Source organism: Ictalurus punctatus, chromosome 12, assembly GCF_001660625.3.
Source record: "Ictalurus punctatus breed USDA103 chromosome 12, Coco_2.0, whole genome shotgun sequence".
Classification (NCBI taxonomy): domain Eukaryota; kingdom Metazoa; phylum Chordata; class Actinopteri; order Siluriformes; family Ictaluridae; genus Ictalurus; species Ictalurus punctatus.
The window spans coordinates 4,609,927-4,634,892 of NC_030427.2; the positions used below are offsets into that span (position 1 = coordinate 4,609,927).

General features: G+C 39.8%; 1 protein-coding gene across 1 annotated transcript; it reads right to left on the reverse strand.

Annotated features, from left to right (window-relative positions):
* Positions 1-146: 146 nt before the first annotated feature.
* On the reverse strand, positions 147-24,966 carry LOC108272604 (cytochrome c1, heme protein, mitochondrial). The gene is made up of 7 exons (XM_017481096.3): positions 24,808-24,966; positions 19,809-19,999; positions 19,506-19,632; positions 12,950-13,107; positions 6,743-6,903; positions 5,123-5,223; positions 147-4,626 (listed from the first exon to the last, which is right to left on the reverse strand). The coding sequence occupies exons 1-7, from the start codon at positions 24,886-24,888 to the stop codon at positions 4,522-4,524; spliced, it is 924 nt and encodes a 307-aa protein (XP_017336585.1). The 5' UTR covers positions 24,889-24,966; the 3' UTR covers positions 147-4,521.

The following is a 24,966-nucleotide window of genomic DNA, read 5'->3' on the forward strand; positions in this document are numbered from 1 at the left end:
ATAATTACTATTAGTAAATTTATGGGTTTAGATACGTTTCAAAATAAGTGTGATGTGAAAATCCTGTAAGCAAACAATGTCGGTTGAAGGGTTTGCGTTAAAATGAACAAAATGTGAAACATGTACACAACATGTAAAAGCCAATATTGTGAGCAGAGGAACATCAGCTGGAATTTTGAGTACGCTGACCCAAATAATCAACACTATACATTGTAGTAGGCTGTGTGTCACACAAAAGAATATATGAATGATATGGACTCAACACATCAAGACAACAGCAGAACATCCTTCTACTATAAATTAGTCCTGGCTCAAAAAATGTCAAATTACTGCTGAAACACTTTGCTCAAATCCAAAAGAACAGTACTTTCAAACAGAAATTCGTGTGTGTGTGTACAATAATGTAGCAATGACCTCATTATGATGGCACATTGATGTCACAATAATATTGCAGTGCCACCACCATTATCTCAGAGTGATGTCACAGTAATGCCATAGTGAATTAATAAAAATAAATCAGTAAATAAAAAGGAAAAGTAATACCACGGTGTTGTCACAATGTGTCATTTTTGGAAACCTATGAACTCAGTTACTCTGAGTGTGTGCGTTCCCTAATTGGCAACCCATTCAGTAGAAACCCAGACTGTGGTTAGCCACTGTAGTACATGGGCGATTCCAGGATTTTTTAATAATGGGGTGGCACATGGGAGGACTGAACCAGCCGGGGGGAACCCATGGGAAATCAGAAAATTCTACCAGAAATAAATACTGGCTTAGAAAACACTGGACATGATTTCCAGGCTATTTTCTTTTACAGTGCACTGTGCCTGAATACAGGTGGTATTACAGGAAAAGTGACACTGTACAAGAGCCTGAAAATCATTTTGTACTGAATAACAACTGATGATGAAGTTGAGCCTGTTGGGTTTAAGCAGCTTTCTGACTGGGAGACCCAAATCTATCAGGATCAGCTGATCTGAACACCAGGGTCCACCAGGGCTGCGTGCTCAGTCCACTGCTGTTTACCCTGATGACTCATGACTGTGCTGCAAAGTTCAGATCATCAAGTTTGCCGATGACATTACAGTTGTGGGCCTCATCAGAAACAATGCTGAGTCAGTGTAGTGTCAAGGGAGGAGGTGAACCAGCTTGCAGAATGGCGTAAAGACAACAATCTATCTCTTAATGTTGATAAGACTGAAGAGATAACCAAAATTGAGCCAATAAAGAGCCACCAATATTGCAGACGACCCCTCTCATGGACTCTTCACTCTCCTGCCATCTGGCAGAAGGTACAGTAGCCAGCAAACAAAGTTGCATCAGTCACTTTTACATTATGGAACTCGTTTTTGCTGCCAATATTGATGCTATATTACACAATAGTTTATAGTTTACTGCCCGTGTTCTGTGTATTTATTGTCCTGCGCTCGTCTCACACTGTTGTGTATTTACACTTTATGTAGTCCTGCGTACTGTTCTGTGTTGCACCATAGTCCCGAAGAAGCACCATTTTGTTCCAGTGTAAACAAGCTATATAGAGGAATGACAGTAAAACCCCACTTGACGTGACTTGACCTGATTTCCATTTTCTGTCCCGCTTATCCTAAACAGGGTCCACGGGAGTCTCTCAGGGAACTCAGGACACAAGTCGGGGAGCACCCTGAATGGCGTACCAACCTACTGCAGGGCACAATCGTAGACACATTCACACCCACTGACACACTATGGACAGTTTTGATATGCCAATCAGCCTACAACGCATGTCTGGACTGGGTGAAACTGGAGTACATGGAGGAAACCCCCAAAATACAGGGAAAACACGCAAACTTTGTGCACACAGGGTGGAGGTGGGATTTGAAACCCCAACCTGAGAGGTGCGAGACAAGTGTATTACTTTTAAGTGTTTGACTTTTTTATTATTATTATTATTATTATTATTAATTTCAGGGTTAAAAAAGGGGAGGGAGCTATCACCATGGTATAATATTTATACTTGAATTTTAAAATACATCACTCAAGATAAAATGGAAATGGTGTCAAATTAAACTTCAGTGTCTAATTTCTAATTAATATTGCTACTGCGCTAGCAACAGTATATAAGCAGCGATGACTATGAAATTCAGAGTATGATTTTAACGTTAGATAATCTTACCTCTAATTATGAAGCGGCTAGTTACAACATCATCAGCTATTCTATAGCTTTCTTGTCAATGTTCAGGACCCAGACAGTCTCCTTTGTTAACTCTATGTAGAAAACATCTTTGTGTATTTTGTTAAATAGCGTTTCTATTAAATGTGCAGATGTGGGGTTTAGGTGCATAAAAAACATCCGCTAGCTGCACTGAATCATCACTTAGGTTCCACTATATTGAGATGTGTCTGTTTTAGTAACCTAATTAACATAAAATTAACTCATACTGAATGCACAGCCAACACCTTTGATCTGAAGCTAGTACTGTTAAATATTAGATCTCTTTACACCTAGAGCGTTTATTGTTAATGAAACTATTACTGATCAGGAGTTTAATGTACTTTGTTTAAACATGGATTAAGCCAGGGTGGCTTAGTGGTTAGCATGTTCGCCTCACACCTAACCCAGGGTCCGGGGTTCGAGTCCCTGTGTGTGTGGAATTTGCATGTTCTCCCCGTGCTGTGGGGGTTTCCTCCGGGTACTCCAGTTTCCTCCCCGAGTCTAAACACATGCATGGTAGGCTGATTGGCGTGTCTAAAGTGTCCGTAGTGTATGAATGAGTGTGTATGTGATTGGCGATGGATTGGCACCCTGTCCAGGATGTACCCCGCCTTGTGCCTGATGCTCTCTGGGATAGACTCCAGGTTCCCTGCGACCCTGAAAAGGATAAGCGGTAGAAGATGGATGGATGGATTAAGCCGAATGAGTATGTACCATTAAATGAAGCTAGTGGTATCCTGAATACAGTTAAATATATCAGCCCGGTCCAACTGGCAGAGGAGGAGGTGATGCTTTATCCTGTGGTGCTTTTTGAAGTTCTTTATCCTAACATAACATATATATAGCCACAAAAGATAAGTTCACTCAGGCAATTCCACTAATTATTATTGACAGACCTCCAGGGCCATATTCTGACTTCCTTTGTAAATTTGCAGATTTCATTTCTAACCTGCTTGTTTCTTTAGACGAAGTATTAATTGTTGGAGACTTTAATATTCATTTTGATAACCTAGAAGACTCTCTGAGAACAGCAGTGGTGTCTCCATTCTAGATTCGATAGGGATTAATTAGAACATAATAAGACCCACTCATAATGGTGGTCACACGCTTGGTCTAATACTAACATTCGGATTAAATAGAGAAAATGTGTTTTAATCATAATATATGCACCTTGCCACACTACCTCGTCAAAAGTAGATTCACACTAGCTACTGCACAGGGTTTTTCAGTAATCTACCAGCGTTATCAACTATGATTGGATCACCGTCTGATCCCACAGAACTTGATCAGGAAACCGAATGCTACATGCTAGGTAATGTAGCTCTACTTAAAAGAAAAACAATTAGTGACTAACAACAACAAAAAAAACGAACACCCTGGTATAACACACACACCTTAAAACGGACCATTAGAACATTAGAACGTAAATGGCATCAAACTAAATTGATAGTATTTCAAACAGCATGGAAGGAGAGCCACAGAAACCACAGAAACATGCATACCTCCAATATGTAGCAGCAATGACTTCATGAATTCTTTCAATAGCAAAATATCAAGCAAAAAGTTTAGACTATAAATTTAAAAACCAGACAAGACTATAACTAACCATGTAGGAAATATAACCATGCCAGATCAGCAACGTTTCATTGCCCTTCAAGAGACTGAACTAATTCCCACTAATCTCTATTACACTATTTAAGCAAATGTATAAATGTATGATCAGAATAATAACATCTGTCCCCTCTGTCTTTCAAGCTGTACATGCACAGCTGCTGTCTGATGTACTGCCTGAACCTGACCAGACCCGAGAGGGTAATTTGGATTGTGTTCATCCTGCTTCTTCATCCGGAGCTTGTAACCCCAGTCACTCACTTCCTGTAGCTGTGGATAATCTCACACAGATATCTTAAAACACTTCACAAAAATCAGTTTCATATTCATATTTCAATTTCATATTGAACTTTTCAAGACATTTAATACTGTTTGGCTTTTCTCTATTTGATTGGATTTATACTCCCAATATCCAGTGTCTTTCCAGAAGAGGATGGTTTCCGTTTTTTTGAGTCTTGTAAGATCTTACAAGCTAAATAAAAAAACCGGATAGATAAAACAACAAAAAGCAAGAGTAACCTCAAACATGCATGTTTTGGTTAGATAATATTTATATTTATACAGTAAAAGAAAATTTGGCTGTAGTTGGTGCCCATTTCGTAGGTCAGCAGGAAATAAAACAGGCAGCAGATTAGGACATCTTGTGCATGAAAAGTCTGACAATTGTGAATCTGGATTTATCAACTGTAATTACAGGAGGCGGAGGCTGCTGACCAGCTTTATTTGGGAGGCCTATAGGCAATCTTTCTGCTCTTCAGCACAGACCATTTGTGTCTCTTCAAGTAGTAGACAAGTGGCGCTAGGATAGCTGAACCGATCAGCAACTAGACAGGAAACAAAAGAAAGAAAGAAAGAAAAGAATTACACAAAATCCACACCAGCCACAACACACGAGTGCATCATAAGCAGAACAAAACTGACCAGTCATATAATCCACACTGCTTCTGACAAAGTTCTGAAAATAAGAGAAACTAGAAGCGTCTTCATGATTTGTTATGGCTAATTGAACAAGCATATATTTTCACACAGTTGAACTTGAGATGGATAAGACAAATGCTTTAAAAACGTCCTGGACTGGCTTACAATGAAAGGATGTACATTCTTAAAAGAATGGAGCAACTAATGGATGTTCTCGGAGCTGTAATAAACAACTCCGAGGAAACAGAAATACTCTATAATATAGCCCTAATTCAAACTCTCGCACAATAACCAAACAAAAACGGAGAGCTAAATAAAATAAACATTTTACACCCCTCTTTGTATCAGGAATAGTACAGATGATGAACAATAGCATTGTGGAACTGTAATACAGAATCAAACCTTTAGTCCCATGCGCTTGCGCTGGTCGTGCTCTGGCTCAGCAGCCCATCTCAGGAAAGTACACACATCTTTAGCCACCTGACTCATTGTGGCTGATGTTCCTATGAGAAAAGAGATCATGCTGTAAGTCGCCATTTTAAGACGGGTATATTGTGGCCATAAAGGGGTACATATGGTCAGCAGCAATGCTCAGATGGCTGCAGCATTCAAACAATACTTCACTTGTATTAATGGCCCAAATGTGTGCCAAGAAATCATTCCCCACAATATTACACCACCACCTCTAGCCTGAACTGTTGACATAAGGCAGGTTGGATCGATGAATTTATACTATTGATGTCAAATTCGGACTCTAACATCTGCATGTTGCATCAGAAATCGAGATTCATCAGATTCATCATTTTCAATCCATCACGGTCCAGTTGAGGTGAGCCTGTAAACTCTCGTTCTTGGCCAACAGGAGTGGAACCTGACATGGTCTTCTGCTGGTGTAGCCCGTCTGCTGCAAGGTTCTACTTGCATTCTGAGATGCTATTCTTTTCACCATCTCTCAACAATAAGGCATTTCCATCTGAAGAACAGCCATTTACTGAATATTTTTAGGGTTTTTTTAAGTTTATTTATTTATTTATTTATTTAATATTTCTGTGTGACCTCTAGCTCGTCTAGTGTATTAAAATCCAATTTCAGTTTCTGAAATTCTCAAAACAGCCCCTCTGTCACCAACAACCATGCCACAGCATTTGAACATTAACTAAAGCTACTGTCCTGTATCTGCATGATTTTATGTATTGAACTTGGATGTGCATGAATGGTCAGGTTCAAACCCTTAAACAAGGTCCGTAACCCTCTCGGCTCCAAACCCAGCTTTACTTTGGACTGTTTTAACTTGAGAGTCCAAGCAAATATGCATACATTATCATAGATAAAGTTCACCATATTAACATTTCTATGTGGCGTGTCCGCCATACAAGGCCCTGTGCAAAGGATCAATAACTTATATTATAAAAAGTGCATTGAATATAAACCTCACAGTTAGAGATGCTGTTACAGAGAACGCCTTCTGACCAACCAGAATCAAGCACGCGCGGTGATAGAAATGACAATAAAGACAGTCTTTTTCTAATGCAGTATCTAGGTTTCAGGTATAGATGACGCCAAGTTTGAAACATAGATTGGTAGGATGACGGATGTTTACATGGATCACTCAAGAAATGTCAAATCAAGAGCAAAACATTTAATCAGGAGTTCTCTGGAAGTTATTGGGTAAATTCGGGTCATTTTTGTCCCCTCTTAAACTCACCAAGAGTTTAAGTCAATTTAATTGACCAAAAGTCAATTAAAAAAAGATAACGAGACTTTAGCAGAGAATGACCACACTAATACTGAAACCTGCTGATCGTTCTTAAGTTGGAAGATGGACAAGTAAGTGGGGAGCCACTGCCTTACACATATACACAATCTGCCATCTTGAGAAATATTTATTAATATTATAGTTGGACAATTTGTAAACAATGTAAAACAATTAAAAACGTATAAGTGTAAATTAGTAAACCAGAACAATGTAGGCTGAGAGATCACTTGTGTGCATCTGGGAAGTTTTCACGATCAAAGACTTACCATCATCATATTCAAGCACCTCATTATAAATAGGTGGAGCCATTCCAATCGCCTGGCCAGGGAAGTAGGGGTTGTAATGAAGCTCTTCTCTTATAGACACACCTGCCGGAGGCTCACAGTAACCAGTTAGGAGAGAGAAAATGTAGTCTTCACCGCCATGCCTATGTGAGAGACAAGTAGAAACAAAGAAAGAGGGAGAGCTGTAATTTGAAATAATAATAATAATAATAATAATAATTAATAAATAAGTGAATAAATAATTCAGAGACTACACTTCTGCTAAAATCCTGAAACCTTTTATGTAATAATTTTTTCCATTCCAAAATACAAACGGCATCGTCTACTGGCTTCTTCACGGTTATCCCAACATCCAAAGTCAGTCCTATTTTAAAATCAAGTTCCCCAGATTTCAGTCATGGAATCTGATAGACAGACAGGCAGATAAATGTACTTCATTCACTGAAACAGGTACAGCGCAAAAACAGCCTCACAGTTTGGCTCTCTGAACATGTTTGCTGGGGTGGCAGAATTGACATGAATACACGTGCAGTAATCAAAGAACATAGCATTTGCCATTTAGATCAAATTCGTCAATTATTTAAAAAAAAAGAAAAAAAAAGAAAGAAGCCTTACATGGTAAAACGATCACGATGTTCTTTATTTACAGCAGCGTAAACTAGTTTATTATACGAGGTTTACCACAACATTGCAATGGAGCTTGCCAGTGTGTTTTGTTTTTACTTAACGACCCTAACCAGAACTGAAATAAAACTGCAGCAGCCCATGCGAATTATATTATTTGAAGACTGTCAGTCAAGGGTTTCCCCCTTTAGGGACGTTTACACAAAATCAGGAGCTCTCATAGAATACGAAATCTTTTTTTTTTCTGAACTAACAGAATTTTTTATTCTATAATGCAATTACAAAAGATATGAACAGATCTGTTTGTATTCAACTTGATCAATGAGTCCCAAAGTCATCCTGGTTTTTTATTTATTTATTTATTTATTTTTACATAGCTAAATGTTATATTTCTCTGCTTTCTGTTGGCCTCCTATGTACTGCTAAGAAAATGTCTCTTTTTGTCTCTTGGCTCTTTTGACTTCTTTATGGGTAGCACAAGTTTAATAGATTATTTCAATTACGCACAAATTATATGAAAATTTCGTTGACCCATTCATTTCATATAAATGGTATTGATTAAAGAAGTATTAAATATGGAGTGTGTTACACACACACACACACACACACACACACACACACACACACACACACACACACACACACACACACAGATCAGCAATCACACTAAAACCACTGACAGGTGAAGTGAATGACTTTGATAAGGGCCAAAACGTCAGGTCTTGTGGGGTGTTCCCAGGATCCAGTGATCATACCTACCAAAAGTGGTCCCAAAAAGGACAATCAGTAAACCAGCAACAAGGTCATGGATGCCCAAGGCTCGTTGATGCATGTGAGGAGCGAAAGCTAACCCATCTGGTCCAATCCTACAGAAAAGCTAATGTAACACAAATCGCTTTAAAAAAGTTTATGCTGGCTATGAACGGTGTCGGAGCACACAGTGCATCGCAGCTTGTTGTGTATGGGTCAACATAGCTGCAGACCGGTCAGAGTTCCTATGCTGACACATCCACTGCCGAAACCGCCTACATGAGCATCAGAAAAGAACCATGGACCGATGAAAGAAGGTGGCGTGGTCTGATAACTCATGTTTTATTTTACATCATACGGACGGCATGTGCCTCACTTACCTGGGGAATAGATGGCACCAGGATGAACTACGAGAAGAAGGTGGAGGAATTGTGATGTTTTGACAATGTTCTGCTGGAAAACATTGGGTCCTGGCATTTATGTGGATGTTACTTTGACACTTACCACCTACCTAAACATTATTGCAGATGAAGTACACCCCTTCATGGCAACGGTATTCCCTAATGGCATTGGCCTCTTTCAGCAGGTTAATGCACCCTGCCACGCTGCAACAAATTGTTCAGGAATGGTTTGTGTAACATGACAGAGATCAAGGAGTTGACTTGGCCTCCAAATTCCCCAGATCTGAATCCGATCACTGAAAGAATCTGAAGAAAAAAAGAATCAAGAATCTGTGCTGGACAAACAAGTCCGATTCATAGAGGCCCCACCTCTCAACTTGCACCACTTAAAAGATCTGCTGCTTACATCTTGGTGCCAGATACCACAGCACACCTTCACAATATTTTGGCAGATGGTTTTGACAATGTAACTACTTCAGCATCTGAAGAGCAAGTTGGCTCATCATGTAAAGTTATGTACGGTATCTCACAAAAGGGAGTACACCCCTCACATGTTTGTAAATATTTGATTATATCTTTTCATGCGACACACTGAAGAAATGACACTGTGCTACAATGTAAAGTAGTGAGTGTACAGCTTGTGTAACAGTGTAAATTTGCTGTCCCCTCAAAATAACTAAACACACAGCCATTAATGTCTAAACCGCTGGCAACAAAAGTGAGTACACCCCTAAGTGAAAATGTCCAAATTGGGCCCAGTTAGCCGTTTTCCCTCCCCGGTGTCATGTGACTTGTTAGCGTTACAAGGTCTCAGGTGTGAATGGGGAGCAGGTGTGTTAAATTTGGTGTCATCACTCTCACACTCCCTCATACTGGTCACTGGAAGTTCAACATGGCACCTCACGGCAAAGAACTCGCTGAGGATCTGAAAAAAAGAATTGTTGCTCTACATAAAGATGGCCTACGCTATAAGAAGACTGCCATTTTCAGGTGCTGTTACGCAACTAAATATTTTTTGCTGAAAAGTAAAACCTCCCACTTCTGCCTCAGAGAAATTCCTTTCCTTTCACGATTTTATTCTCAGTTTGCGTTACCTTTAATAGAGTTTTGTGGCTGTCACAAATGAGCTGTGCTGTTAACACTTTTCACTTTATGGGTGAATATGAAGAAAATCATCGTTTCCCTAACTTTTAAACCCCTGCCATTAACCGTCCTGTCCGCTGCTCTTCCTCCCCTGAAAATGTGATTCCTCTCCTAATGGTTCTCCATTAGTGCTTGTTGCAGCTTTATTTTTTAACATCAGATTCTGCCGCCCCACAATTGTGCAACACCAAATCAAAGGAACATCAGATTACATCCGTCAAATAGTAACATTTTTAGATTGTATGGTCACTTTATAGATTGTGTAAGGAGTTGTGAAAGAGGTTACAATGGATATAAGTCTACATACCTCTGTGAAAATAGCACGTTGTTGTGATTAAATCAAGATAAATCATGTCAGACCTTTTCCCACCTTTAATGTGCTATAGCAACCAGCAAAATTGAACTCTAATGCAAAATGCAGTGTCTTTTTAGGTAAGACTCTACCAACTTGGCACATCTTGCATTGGCAGTTATTCCACTCTTCCTTGCAAAAATGTTCCATGTCTATCAAACTCCAAGGGGATCTTCTGTGCACAGCCTTCAATTCATTCCATAGGTTTTCAATTTATTTATATCTGGTCTCGGACTAGGCCATTCCAAAACTAGGGATATACGCGCGATGGCTAATTTGACTGACGTTTAAACAGAAGTTTTGTAACTGACTAGTCTAAAACCTCCAGAAGACCCTCTGTGGTAGCATGTCTCTTGCTGTCATCTCTGAGATAAGCGCAGTTATTTTTTCAGAGCAGATGGGATCATAGTGGCGGCGAGTTGTGGCGAGTTCTGCTCCCGATACACTTTTAAAAACTTTGTGTTACTTTTTAAAATATTTTATTTGAATGTGTTCTTGAAAAACATGAAAAATGACAGAAATTTGAATGATAAAATCGTGTGTATTTTTCTCCCCCCCGTGTAATCGAATATTGTTTTCAATGTCGTGTAGTAGCAGCTGTAGCATCTAGCCGACTAATCCCGCACATCCCTATCCAAAACATTAATCATCATCTTCTGTAGACATTCCTTGGTAGATTTGGCCTACCAACAAATTGGCCTTAATAGCTACTTTAGAGGATTTTAACTAGATACTTTCTTACTCAAGTATATATTAGGATGAGTATTTGTATTTTTTCTTAGTAATGGTACTTTTAGTCGAGCACGGTTTTTCCTACCATAGAAAAGGCTTAGGGGCAGCACCAAAGTGTTTTTGCGGAATGGTGTCTTGATCTCAAACGGAAAGGTAAGCTGGCAACAGGACTGACAGAACTGTGCGTTTGGATGAATGTGTGTGTGATTGGTGTGTGACAGATACCCATCAAGCTAATCAAACTGATTGGATATTTCTCTGTACTGGCGGGATGGTAGTTACAACCATCGACTCGGATAAGCAAGTTACAAGCCATCAAGAAGGTAAACCTGAACAAAGAATAAATGAAGTATAAACTTTTTTTTTTGTTAGGGAGTAATTCTTGTGGATGTTAACAATAGCTGATAGAGAAAAGATATAACTAATGTAGCTTATTTTACAACTGACGAATACGCCTACCAAGCTAACTTACATAGAGAGTCAAGTACTGAATTAAGTTACGTTCGCCAGAGAAGCTAGCTAGTTGACTTTAGTCAAGTGAGGTGGATTTTTATCGCCATTCCTCTATATAGTTTGTATACACTGGAGCGAAATGACTTTTCTTCAGGACCATGGGGCAACACAGGACAGTACGTAATCTACAACTAAACAACAGTGTGAGATGAGTGCAAAACAATAAACACACAACAATAAATACACAGAACATTAACAGGACTGTAAATTGTATGCCATTGTGTAATGTAGCACCACAAGTATAGAAGCAAAATTGGCAGCAAAATCAACTTCCGTAATATAAAGCGGCTGATGCAAAATGCGGTGTGCAGTGGTACCGAGTCTTACTAGGCTAGTGCGTGTACAGTGGTATGAGTCATAGCCCAGGTGAGTGTAGGGAGGCAGCAGGGTGTTGAGTAATCTGACTGCCTCGGGGAAGAAACTGTTGGAGTCTATTTGTGGAGGTACGGACGCTCCTGTACCTTCTGCCAGATGGCAGGAGGGTGAAGAGTCCATGAGAGGGGTCGGGCGCAATACTAGTGGCTTTGCGGAAACAGCGGTTTTGGAATGAGGTGCCGATGGTGGGTAGACACCCCAGTGAACTCTTTAGCTGTCGGGTCTTGTGTTACATAAAGATACCTCGACTGAGCTAGTTAGTATCTAACGTAGCTTGGTAGCTAAACAAAGTTAGTTGAAAACACAGCCTACTCCATAGGATTATTATGTAAAATAGGCGCTGGCCACTTCGAAAAAAGATGTTACGTGAACACAGCAGTTGAAGTAAATGTCGAAATGAAAATAAATTGTCTGTCTGTCTCCTATATGTCCTTTGTTTGCATTTTCTAAATAATTACATATGTATTTCAACATGTTTTCTTCCAATGTGTACAAGTTAAGGTAATCCACATTCATTAAGATTCATTAAATCTTAAACATGTTATTTGGTGAAATGTATAGACTTTTGACTATAAGTGCCGTATGTGTTGCCAGATTTAAATAACTAAATAAATCAAATTTCCTTGGATAATCTCAAACCCCTCAACCCCCACCCTGGAAGCAAACAGCACCCAAGCCTTCTAAACGTAGGGAAAACACTGAAGGAGTAACTATTTTTGATACTCTAACAATAACAAGTACAAGTTGGAATTTTGATTTTGCTCTAACAAATCAGTTAAATTATTTAATAGTCATTATTTTAAACATACTTTTTGTCCATTTCTCTTCCTTGTCTCCTTTACAGTAAGAAACCGTAATGCTAAATATTCACATTCAATCGTTCATAATCAAAATTATCGCTTGTCAACTAACAGTTTGAGCCGTACTGCGAACACGGTCACATCATAAATATTTGCTAATATATATACTAACCTCACTATATTGACAATGATACTGCACCATGCACATGTATCATGTGAATTTTTCTGGACTTGCAGATTATGCGTGGCAGCCATCTTTTATAGTTAAAAGCATGGATAAATAAAGCTTTAGACAGGTTGCCAAAGCCTGAACCAATAATCCTTCCTGACCCAAACTTGACTTAAACTGCAGTAACGCAGTGTTTTCATCGGGTTTAATGTATCCATGCGTGTGAGTTTAGGGTGTATTTGTCAATAAGGACCACTGTTATTTTCTAAGAAAGCCACATTCCAGTCATAAGGCTACAGCACGTCCATTGGCGCAAGTAGACTTTGTTACCTGGCATTGACGATATAGCTGAGGTCAGGGGGCAGAGCTCCGTTGTTGGCAGCACGGGCAGCTTCCGGACTGGAGTATGGCTTGGGGAAGTAATCAGAAAGTTTACCAGGCCGGGTGAACATTTCTCCCGTCTCATCAGGTCCATCCAGAACTTCAATCTGCAAAGGTTTTATGCCATCATGTTAGCATCCATATGGTATGGGGCCTGCAAAAAACAACCCGGATGACAGAAGGCTGTTGCCATGGTAAACCATAGAACAAACCTTTGCAAAGTGTATAAAAACTTTTAATAACACAAGCAATCAACATGTAAATTTGTGCACTGTGTATTGTTTGCATGCATCTCCAATAGAGGGGGAATTTAACTCAAACTCAAAATCCACATTAAGAGTCCACTAAGCAAGGTTTACATCCAAATACAAATGGTACAAGTGATTTTTTTTCTTTTGTTGCAGGTCTCCCGGTCATGTTGGTCACCGTGTTTAGGTTATGTAGCCACAACGGCTAAACAGCAAACGTCTGCATGCACATTGGCTGTACATGAAAGGTGTTGCAAATGGCAAAAAGCCTGTGTGTCTATGCTATGTTTCACACTGGATTGTGTAGCAGGGCACCGCTTTGCAATGTAACTGATAAACCTAATTACTATTTACATCACCAAGTGATCTGTTCCTGTGCGTGTTACCCTTTTTGCCCATGAACTGAACCAGGAACTGAACCAGGACCCAAACCAGGGCCCCAAATTTGTGGACACCAGACCAAGAGCATAACCTGGCATGGGCACTGGGGCCCCAAAGACACCAAACTAACCGAGTCTCATGTTAGCCAACACCCGAATGTTGGCCTTCCCCAAAAAGTTGCAAGCACACAATTGTATAGAATGTCTTTGTATGCTATAGCAATACACTTTCCCTTCAGTGGAATTAAGGAGCCAACCCAATCATGTTCCAGCATGACCGTGCCCCTTTATGCAAAGGGAGCTCCATGACGACATGGTTTGTTATTGGTAAGGTTGGAGTGGAAGACCTCAAGTGGCCTGCACAGAGCCCTGACCTCAACCCCACTAAACACATCTGGGATGAACAGGAATGCCCCAGGCCTCCTCACATGACATCAATGCCTGACCTCTGTCGTAACTGAAATGACTAGGTTGCTGAATTTCCTCTAGTTAATCAATACAATAATCCTCAATTTACTGATCAAAATGAAGCCACGAACAATATAGATGAGAGAAGCAAAAATCCAGATTATTGTTCAAAAAACAACGTGAGATCCCCTCGTGAGACGTCCCAAAAGTGATCTGAATCTAAGAACAGATTCAATCCCCTATTTATTCAGTGTTATCTTTTAGGTTACGCCTACTTATCTCATTCTTTTGGAATCCCAGTATGCTTTATTAACGCCTTTTTCTGATTCCCCTTAAAGACTACTTCTTGGATTTTAAAATACCATTAGAATGAACTTTTCTCACTCTGAAATCCCCTTAAAACACATTTTCAGCCATTGGATATCCCATGATCTTCATGTTCTTCTTTTTGGGTATTTCAAACATTTTCCAAGGCCCCACTGCCATTCCCACTTCCGGTAATCGATCCGTGCGCATCTCATCGCCCCGTTATCCTGAACAATTTGGATATTTTCATCACTTCTTCATTATGGGTGAGACATTCTGTGAGTATATGTGTGTGTGTGTGTGTGTTTCTCTTGATGTGTGTGTTTTTCTCAAAACATCGTATGAGTGTGTTTTTTTTCCAGTTTTGCTTTTCTTTTTCCATCATCTTTTCTTCTACGTTTGTGCATAGAACACATTCCAGTGGTTATATTTGATATAAACGCGTTCATTTGATCTGTGTCTGTAGCAATCTGTTCAAATTCATATTATATTTATGTTCATTTATATGATTTATATATACATTTATATAGACGCATGCTATCTGTGAAAAAAAAAAGTGTAGTCGTGTTATTTACACACACTCTTACTATATTTATACCGCCTGATATTTGAACTGTACACATTCTATAACATGTTGGGTACACTTCAAGTCAACATTATTTCGTTCTTACTTCTGGGACACATTTATAATGCATTTATCGTGCTTATGTTACGTCAGGGTGATTATAACGGCAAACGTAAATATTTTGTCTTTTAGCACTTTAACAACTTTCATGTCTGTCTTCATAATAAATTTATCGGATATAACTGCTGGGATGTGATCTATGCACAAACACGTCTTTATTTTTTACCGTCTGAGTCACATGGACTCTTCAATGCAGAACTGACTTGAAGATTTCACTTCTTGCTGGGGGAGGACTCTGACTGAGTGATTGTGATGCATTGCAGAACAAAAGCGGTTAACGGCGCAGCAGCTAGGGTTTTATTCCAGACAGACTCGAGGTAGGGGCACTGCGCATTGTTTCTAATGTTTGTCACAAAGCCACTAACCCAGCGGCTGGGAGAAACAAACCGCAGCCTTGGACATGACGTTAAAGAATGCTTTGTAATCCAATTTAAGAGCGTCTGCTAAATAAAATTCTCATTTGTTGACGCTTCCCCAAATTGTTATCTTTTAAATGATCTCATATCCAAATCTCTTTGTTAACAATGTGTCCAAACAAAACAAACATGCTCAGATTTGATTACTGAATGGATCTTTAACAAAACGTACATAAGAATTACATGGTGTTAAAATTAAGGTAAGGCAGGCAAAAAAGCCATTTTTGTGCATACTGGTCAATTTTCAGATTTTGGTATATTTTCCTTCTATAGCATGTCTTAAACAAAAACCATAAACATGAGCAAAACATGGACAAAAGTTCGCATTAATATGTTTATTTTTAGGTCTTTGGTGGTTTCCCCCAAGTTAGCATTTCAGCCAGATACAGTTGCAATCAAAATGATTCACCCCCCAGTGCAACTCAGGTTTATTGTCAAAACGTACCGACTTTCAGCTGTTTGTAATAAACACATCAAACAGAAGCAAGTGAAATAGTTCAACACAATGAATGCTTCAAGCGGTCTCCCCAAATTCATCTGAAAATGCAACTTATAATGACTTCTCCAGTTTCAAAATTATTCCACCCCTTCATGGCGAGCATCTTTAGTACTTAGGAGAGCACCCTTTTGCTGTTAACCTGCTACAAACGAGATGCAGATCTTCTACAGCGTTCCTGAGGAATCTTCTCTTGTTCCTCATGAGCAATGGCCTCCAATTCAGTAATATTCTTGGGGTTGCGTGCTGCAACCGCCGCCTTCAAATCCCACCAGAGATTTTCTATGGGGTTCAAGTCAGGTGATTGGGATGGCCCTGTAGAATCTTCCAGAACTACTTCTGTAACCAAGACTTGGTGGAATTTGAGGTATGTTTGGGATCATTGTCCTGTTGGAAGGGCCAATGACTCCCTAGCTTCAGCTTCCTCACAGACGGCATGACGTTTTCACCTAGGATTTCTTGATACTTCAATGAATCCATCTCGCCTTCCACACGCTGCAGGTTTCCAGTGCCAGAGGATGCAGAGAAGCCCCAGAGCATCACCGAGCCTCCACCATGCTCGACTGTGGACAGAGTGTTCTTTCTTCATTCTTCTTTCACCAGACATACCGCTGATCCATCGTGCTGAAAAGTTGTTTTTTTTTTCCATCGCTCCACAGAACAGAATCCCAAAACTCCTATGGCTTCTTTATATGATTTTGAGCTGACTTTTTCTTGTGATTTTGGGTCAGTAGTGGTGAATGTCTTGGAGTTCTGGCATGGAAACCTTCTGCGTTTAGTAGGTACCTTACTGTGCTCACTGAAACTTCAGTGCGTGTTGCTATCAAGTCTTGCTGCAGGTCTTTTGCAGTCTCTTGACGGTTTTTCCCAAGCTACCTTCTCATACATCTGGTGGTAGCTGTTGATCGCTTCCTTTTTCTGCCCTATCCAGGTATTTCATTAATTTTATGCTCCTAGCCAGTTCAGGTATTTCATGTGTTCCAGCTCAAGCACACCTGGTGCAATTAATGAAACCACTGATTAAGTCTCAGGTGTGCTTGAGACAACACCTGTTTGGCATATCTGTGCTGTTGTGAGGGATTCTATTCAGGGGGGTGAATAATTTTGAAACTGGAGAAGTCATTAGAAGTTGCATTTTCAGTTGAATTTGGAGAAACCATTTGAATCATTCGTCGTGTCGAACTATTTCAACTGCTTTTGTTTGATTTGTTCACTGCAAACAGCTGGAAGTCTGTAAATTTTGACAGTAAACCTGATTTTCAATGGGAGTTGAATAATTTTGATTGCAACTGTACATCTCTGCGATAGCTCTTAAGAAGCTGTTCTTAAGAGCTATCGCAGAGATGTACAGTTGCAATCAAAATTTTAAAAAAGTGTTTGGTATTATTTGGAAACCTCATTCTCTCTAGAGTCCGGATAGCTGGTCTAAATATGGTCATTTCCTTTTTAGAGCTCACCAATAGTGAGAAACTACAGGCCAGCCTAAACTAGGAGACAGAATTTCACTGGCTGAGGAAGTTTAATGTTCGTTTCTGCCGATGTGATTTGTCAAAATGTGTCATGTGACGTGTTCCACTAGCTTAAAACGCAGACATCAATACAGTAAAAACAGAAGGAGGGGTGGGGGGGCGGGCAGGGGACGGACACACACTAAAATTCCATGCAAAAGCATCAAAAGCAGACATAAGCAAATGGTAAATGGTCTGCACTTATTTAGCGCTTTTTAACCTTAGTGGTTAAACTACAAAGTGCTTTACACGGTTTCTCATTCACCAATTCACACACACACACACACACACACACAGACACACAGACACACACACACACACACACACACCCCAATGGCAGCAGAGCTACCATGCAAGGTGCTAGCCTGCCACTGGGTGTACTGAGCCAAAGACACCAAATGGGTCGGCCAAGGAAATCAGCAACAGCTGATGACATACTTGTAAGAGCTGTGAATACAAACATAAAAACAGTCAGTGACCAAACAACAACAACCTCCACACGGCACAATCCACCATTCCAAGAAGATTTCGAGATCAGAAATCTAGAGGAGAGACCACAAGATGTGAACCACTCATCAGCAATAAAAATTGGAAAGCCAGATTGGAATTCGCAATACAGGAATACAGAGATGAAACACAAAAGTTCTGGAGCCAAGATGAACCTCGAACAAAGTGATGGAAAGGCCAAAGTATGGAGAAAGAAAGGATCTGCTCAGGATCCAAAACATACAAGCTCATCTGTGAAACATGCTGCCGGTAGTGTCGTGGCTTGGGTTTGCATGGCTGCTAATCTTTATTGATGACGCAACATGACGGTCGCAGCAGAATTTATTTCTGAAGTTTACAGGAACATTTTGTCTGCCAATTTACAGAGAAATGTGTCCAAATTCATCAGGAGGAACTTCATCCTGCAGCAAGACAAAACCCAATGCCAACTCAACAAATGACTATCGGGGGAAAGTTGGAAGGTTTTAGACTGGCCAAGCCAATCACCAGACCGTAACCCAATCGAGCATGCATTTCACCTCCTGAAGGGCAGACTGACGGGAGAACACCCCCCCCCTTCAAGAATTTGAAGACTCAAATTCTTGGGGAAGGAGACCAGGTAAATCTTGTAACGCCTGTGAACTGTTGTGTTCATGCCCTTGACAAACATTCTCCTTCCGTGTTGCAGCATTAAACTGTAGGATAAAATTGCCATTTTTGTGACTTTGACTATTGCATATAACCAGTATAAATGGAATGAATTATTTCTGGTTTCATCTACACTGTATGGCCAAAGGTTTGAGAACGCCTGACCGTTACACCCATATGTGCTTTCTGAATATCCCATTCCAGATGTAGTCCTCCTTTGCTGTAATAGGAATGTAATGTAGCAAATTTAATGTAATGTTGCCGTTATTTATTCAACTAAACACTTGACCAGGATAGTCCACTGTCTCTTATTTCTAAGCAACACAAAGAATGGAAAAACATTGACGTTGCAATGAATAATAAACTATTACTAAAAATAGAAAGGACCGCTTAACTAATAAAGCACCTATTGAAATGCAACGTTCCCAATTATTAAATGTACATTTCAAAGGTTTGTATTAATGACAAATAATAACTAATGTGCTCACAACATTTGACATGAAGCCTACTAATTAATGTCGTATTAACGTATTAGACGAGTAGGCTACCGTTCTTAATGCTCCCATGCAAGGTAATCCAGCTTTTCCTTCGTTTTTATTTGACATCCACTGCCTATCTTGTGAAAACCTTTCGTTATGGCGCAAGAGCAGCAAACGCATGTTGCCCCAGTGGGTCCTAAAGATTTATTCTGGTTGAGTCCCATCTGTATGTTGTTTAACACATCTGTATATAAATTCCAGGAAATCAAAGCTGAAATTGTAAACTCTCTTCTTATTCATCTTTTGATCTTCAACCTACAGCAAAAACAATTCGACCGGCCTTGCCGTTCCAATAGATTCAAAGGAGATCGTGAATTCATATTTTTCAAAAAATGTCCTTAGCAGGCATTCACTATAACAATAAGAGTAAAGTGAATAGAGTTACCTCCTCAGCTAACGCTTTTGCTTCTTCCTCTGTGTGCGAGACTCCCACCAAGTTACGGAAGGCCAGATACTCCATACTGTGGCACGCCGAACACACCTGCTTGTAGACTTGATACCCACGACGGATACTACAAAAAGAAATAACACGAACATGGTGGGCAAAGTGGTCACTCTGAGAAATATTTTCATACATTATTAGGATTTTTAAGCTAATCACAATAGGCGTGATAAAAAAAAATGTACACAAATATGCTTGGAAACATTTGGTCTGAACATGTCTAGTTTATTCGAGGACATTTACTACCTGGCGTGGTCGAGAGCAGACAGTAAGCCATTATGGCTCCAGGGGTAATTGGGAGGATGCAGCTCCAATTCTGACGCCCTGACTGACTGATGGAGCACCAGAGCCAGTCCCGCCCCTCCTGTAGTTAATACTCCCAGTGTGGTCAGGGCCACCCTTCTCCCCCTTGGCAAACTGGCAAAGGACATGTTGACCTAGAAAGCACATCACATACATCTTTCCATCCATCCCCAACATAAGCAAGCAAGAAACGAACACTTCAGTTAAGAAAGTTCTTATAACCAGTGAATAATAATAGAAAGTAACATCAAATGGTTCTGACTAGCTTAAATTCACTGATGAATAGAAAGCCACTGGATGGCTGTAACCTGGCAGAACACCAACGTTATATAGCAATGGATAGAATATGGCACTCTACATAAGGGGTGTCTAAACTTTTCTTATTGGGGAAACAAACTGAGAAAACAAAGTGGAGTCACAAACCGCAGGTTATCTGTAGCAATAATAATTAAAGCTGCAAACAGCATTTTCTGGGGCCAGGCACCCAGACTCTGTGAGCCACACGTTCACAGACACGCTACAATTGCTACCTAAACAATCACAGGAAAGCAAGGCAAAGGGATTCAAGAGTGATTTGTAGTTTCAGTCATGATGTGTATGTTCTGACCACGACAGCGGTGGAATTCTCTGACTGTAGGAGGAAAGGTCTAAAGCAGAGCTTCTCAGCCTTTTGTAACTAAAGCTGTTAGGAGTAGGCAAAAGCTAACACGCAGTGGGGTCAGTTTTACCTACAGTCACCAAACTCTGTACATTTTCCATTCTCATCAAGCCAGACAACTTTCAAAATGATAGCCATTAGCTCCACCCAACAGGAAGGTGGTCACTATATCACTAAATATCACTAAATATGAGTTGTATGTATGGACATTGAAGCTTACGAATAGATCACTTACAGACCTCTCCCGTTATAATAAACGACAGAATTTACAACGTAAGCATGCAAATACTGCATATAATGACAAACTTGAATTAAACTAAACTTTTAAGCGAAATGCACCATTTCCCCAAAGCCTTGAACAGAGGTGGGGCATTTTGGATATAAACATGAGTTTGTGCTCATGCATCACTGTCATGCTTCTGTGCTACACAAACTCCACTCTGTAAAGTTTGCAGGTTACAATCTTCCTCGCAGCATTTAATATAACATTCCCCCCTGTGTTAGAGGACTTGGGTCGCACACTTTTTCCCCACTGTCACTTGACGATTACACCTCCGTCTGATGGTGACTGAAGTCATGTTAGGAATAACAGGCCTTTCACACGGAGTGGAATTAAGCGACGTGAATGTCCAAAGCGATGATACTCTTGAACTGAAACAATAGAACTCTATGGAGCTGTTCACACCGGGGGTGATCAATTGTGGCGCGACAAAGTGAGATTTTTTATTTTTTTGACCAGTGGGCCGATTTTTTCTCCATCGCGCTGCGATGAAATGGGTCGTCCAATTAGATTTGAGCTTTAGATCACATGCAAGGAGCCGCTTGCAGCAATGTACAGAGACATCCTTGATGAAAACCTGCACCAGAGCGCTCTGGACCTCGAACTGGTGTGAAGGTTCATCTTCCAACAGGACAACGACCCTAAGCACACAGTCAAGATAACAAAGGAGTGGCTACAGGACAACTCTGTGAATGTCCTTGAGTGTCCCAGCCAGAGTCCAGATTGAACCCGATTGAACATCTCTGGAGAGATCTGAAAACGGCTGTGCACCGACGCTCCCCATCCGACCTGATGGAGCTTGAGAGGTCCTGCAAAGAAGAATGGGAGAAACTGCCCAAAAATAGGTGTGCCAAGCTTGTAGCATCATTCTCAAAAAGACATGAGGCTGTAATTGGTGCCAAAGGTGTTTCAACAAAGTATTGAGTAAAGGCTGTGAATACTTATGTACATGAGCTTTTTTTGTTTTTTATTTTTAATAAGTTTGCAAAAATTTCAAACAAACTTCTTTCACGTTGTCATTATGGGGAATTGTTTGTAGAATTTTGAGGAAAATAATGAATTGAATCCATTTTGGAATAAGACTGTAACATAACAGAATGTGGAGAAAGTGAAGCGCTGTGAATACTTTCCGGATGCACTGTATGCTCCATGGTGGCCAAATGAAACAGACGAAGCTTTGTTTTCAACCATTTTTAAACTGCACTGTAACTTAGTAACAATGAGTGTTCACCATGAACTTTTTCTACATACAAACAGTACACTAAAAGGTCTACAATGCGCTTCAATATTATTTTGATTATAAACAACTGACATTAGTAATAGTGCTTGTTAATATCATTTTTATTTACATTTATAGCAAGTAATTTATTATACTTTGCCTTAGAACAAAAATGATTAAAAATAGCGACTGGGTCTTCCTTCTGTATTTGTAACTTTCTGTATCTTCCAGTTACATAATCACATTCATGGTCAGAGAAATATTTAGGCTATTCTTTCCACAGACCCTATTATTTACACCCTACTGCACAAAACATGCATAAATTTGACAAGGAGTGCCTTCAGATGACCCGATTTTAACACATTTGAATAATTATTAAAGTGCACCTATTATGGTTTTTCACATATTACCTTTCATGTAGTGTGTCATGTAGCTGTTTGTGAATGTAAAAAACGTCTGCAACGTTTCAAAATTCAAAGCGCACGACAAAGAGTTATTGACTCCCAAAAGAAGGAACCGATTCTGAACAGCTGAAACGAGTCGTCAGTAATCCCAGACTTCTTCTTCTTTCATTTTTAATGGCGCTTAAGGTGCAACACCGGGGGTGGGGGTGGGGGTGGAGGTAATGTTTAAATTATGAGCACAGTGTTTTTTGATCTTGGATGCATGTAAATCTATTGTATGAGACCTCAGACAAAATTAGTTACGTTTCAAAACCATAACAGGTGCGTTTTAAATGATTAGTATGTAGCGTTTTAATATGCATGTCAAGATGTCACTCGTGAAACTACTGGAATAAAGCTGGTGTGAAGTTGGAGGTTCGATTTTCGCGAGGGACCGTCTCTAAAGTTACACACGACATTGTTATACACGTTTCTTCAACAGCATTTGACTAGGTGTCAGCTATAAGGCACACCTTTTAGATTTTTGATATTTAAAAAAATAAATCATGAAATCATGTGTAAATATTGCCATGTATTTCACTAACGATTGGGCACATACAAAAAATATACCATAATAAATACCATATACAATAGTATTTGAAGGGAATGACTTACAGTCATAAAACCAACTGTAAAGTGTTCGACTAGATGTCAGATATAATGCACAACTTTTAGATTTTTGTTATTTAACCCTACAATGCATGAACCAAAAAACTACACAAACTGATACTTTTGGTAACTGAGCACAATTTTTTGAAAAGTGTACAATTTAATTTATGTACATGTTTCGACAGATTGTGGATGTGAGCCAAAGGAATTCAACATTATTTACACCATTTCCAGTACACTTTTTGAGCCCTGCTGAACTGCTTCTCTGACATGGAAAGGCGTGCCACATGGAGCCACCTGCAGTGGTGACATTCAATCTGAAAAAAGATCAGAATAAACTTATCAAATTGCTCAGTAATCAATTAGTTAATGTTGAGTTCACTCTCTCTCTCTCTCTCTCTCTCTCTCTCCACACACACACACACACACACACACAGTTCCCTATACACTTTTCAGAAATGTAGGTTGAGTCGACAAGGCCGTTATCTGGTGGCCAGCTGACAAACATAAAACAATTAAACATCTTTGAAATATTAAAACATCCGTGTATTGTCAGTACGTTTAAATATTTCATTAGTAGGACTTTTTTTGTGTGAAGAAAACGATTAATTCCAATATGGGTCATTTTGACCCCCTTTATGCATTCGTGTAGGTTTTTTGGTTCATGTATTGTAGAGTTAAATATAAAAAAAATCGTTATAGCTGACACCTACATGAACACTTTACAGTTGGTTTTGTGACTGTACGTCATTTTCAAATGCAGCTGAGCTTTATATCATGGTATATTTTGTATATGGGCCCATTCTGTAGTGAAATATCAAATTTACATATGATTTAATAGTTTGTTAAATATCAGAAATCCAAGAGGTGTGCTTCATACCTAACAGAACCTAGATGAACACTGTACAGTTGGTTATATGACTGTAAGTCATTCCCTTCAAATGCTGTTGAAGTTAGAGACGTGTATAACAATGTCGTGTGTAACTCCAGTAGAGAAACAGCTGTCAAAGCATTTCGAAACCTAGATATAATTTCCAGCACATTCGCCACAACAGCCAGAGAAAAACAAACATCAAGAGAGTAGAAATGCTAAAAGAGAATGTATGGATAGTGAATGGGCTAACACATGCAGAGGTGCGTTAATTGTGACGTAATATACGCATGACTGTCATATGCTTCTTTTTTTTGATGGGAAGTCGTAAAGGTAACTGATATACTGCAAGCTCCTATAAAAACGCAAGGATGACATCATCATCATCACCATCGACACCATCACCGACAACATCATCACCATTGACATCACTGACATCATCACCACCACCATCACCGACGACATCATCATCATCATCATCATCATCATCATCATCACCACCACCATCGACACCATCACCGACATCATCCCCATTGACATCACTATCATCACTGACATCATCACCATTGACATCACTGACATCATCATCATCATCCAGTTTAAGTAATCGAAAAAGCCTCGCGTCAAATCCAAACCCCGAAATATAACTCAATTACTGAGCATTCACTTTAATATGAGTTTCAGTTTCAGTGAAGTGAACAAACCCTGTTATACAACCGGCACTGTGACCTTGCTTAGGTAAGTTTACATGCAGTATTTATCTGAGGTGCACAGCACAGAATAAAATAGCATTTATTCCCTAGCCGCTGATTCTAGACAGCCAAAGAATATAATTAATGTTCTTATATCCATCGTATCGTACCCGAGGCATGGGCACCGTTTTTGGTGCATTTAAGAAGGTCCTACCGCAGCCGGACAACACAACCACCCTGAGAGCCGCCATAACCCTCCCTTTAGGACTGACTTCCGCCTCCTCTTCTTATTCTCCTTCTTATTCTCCTTCTTATTCGCCTTCTTATTC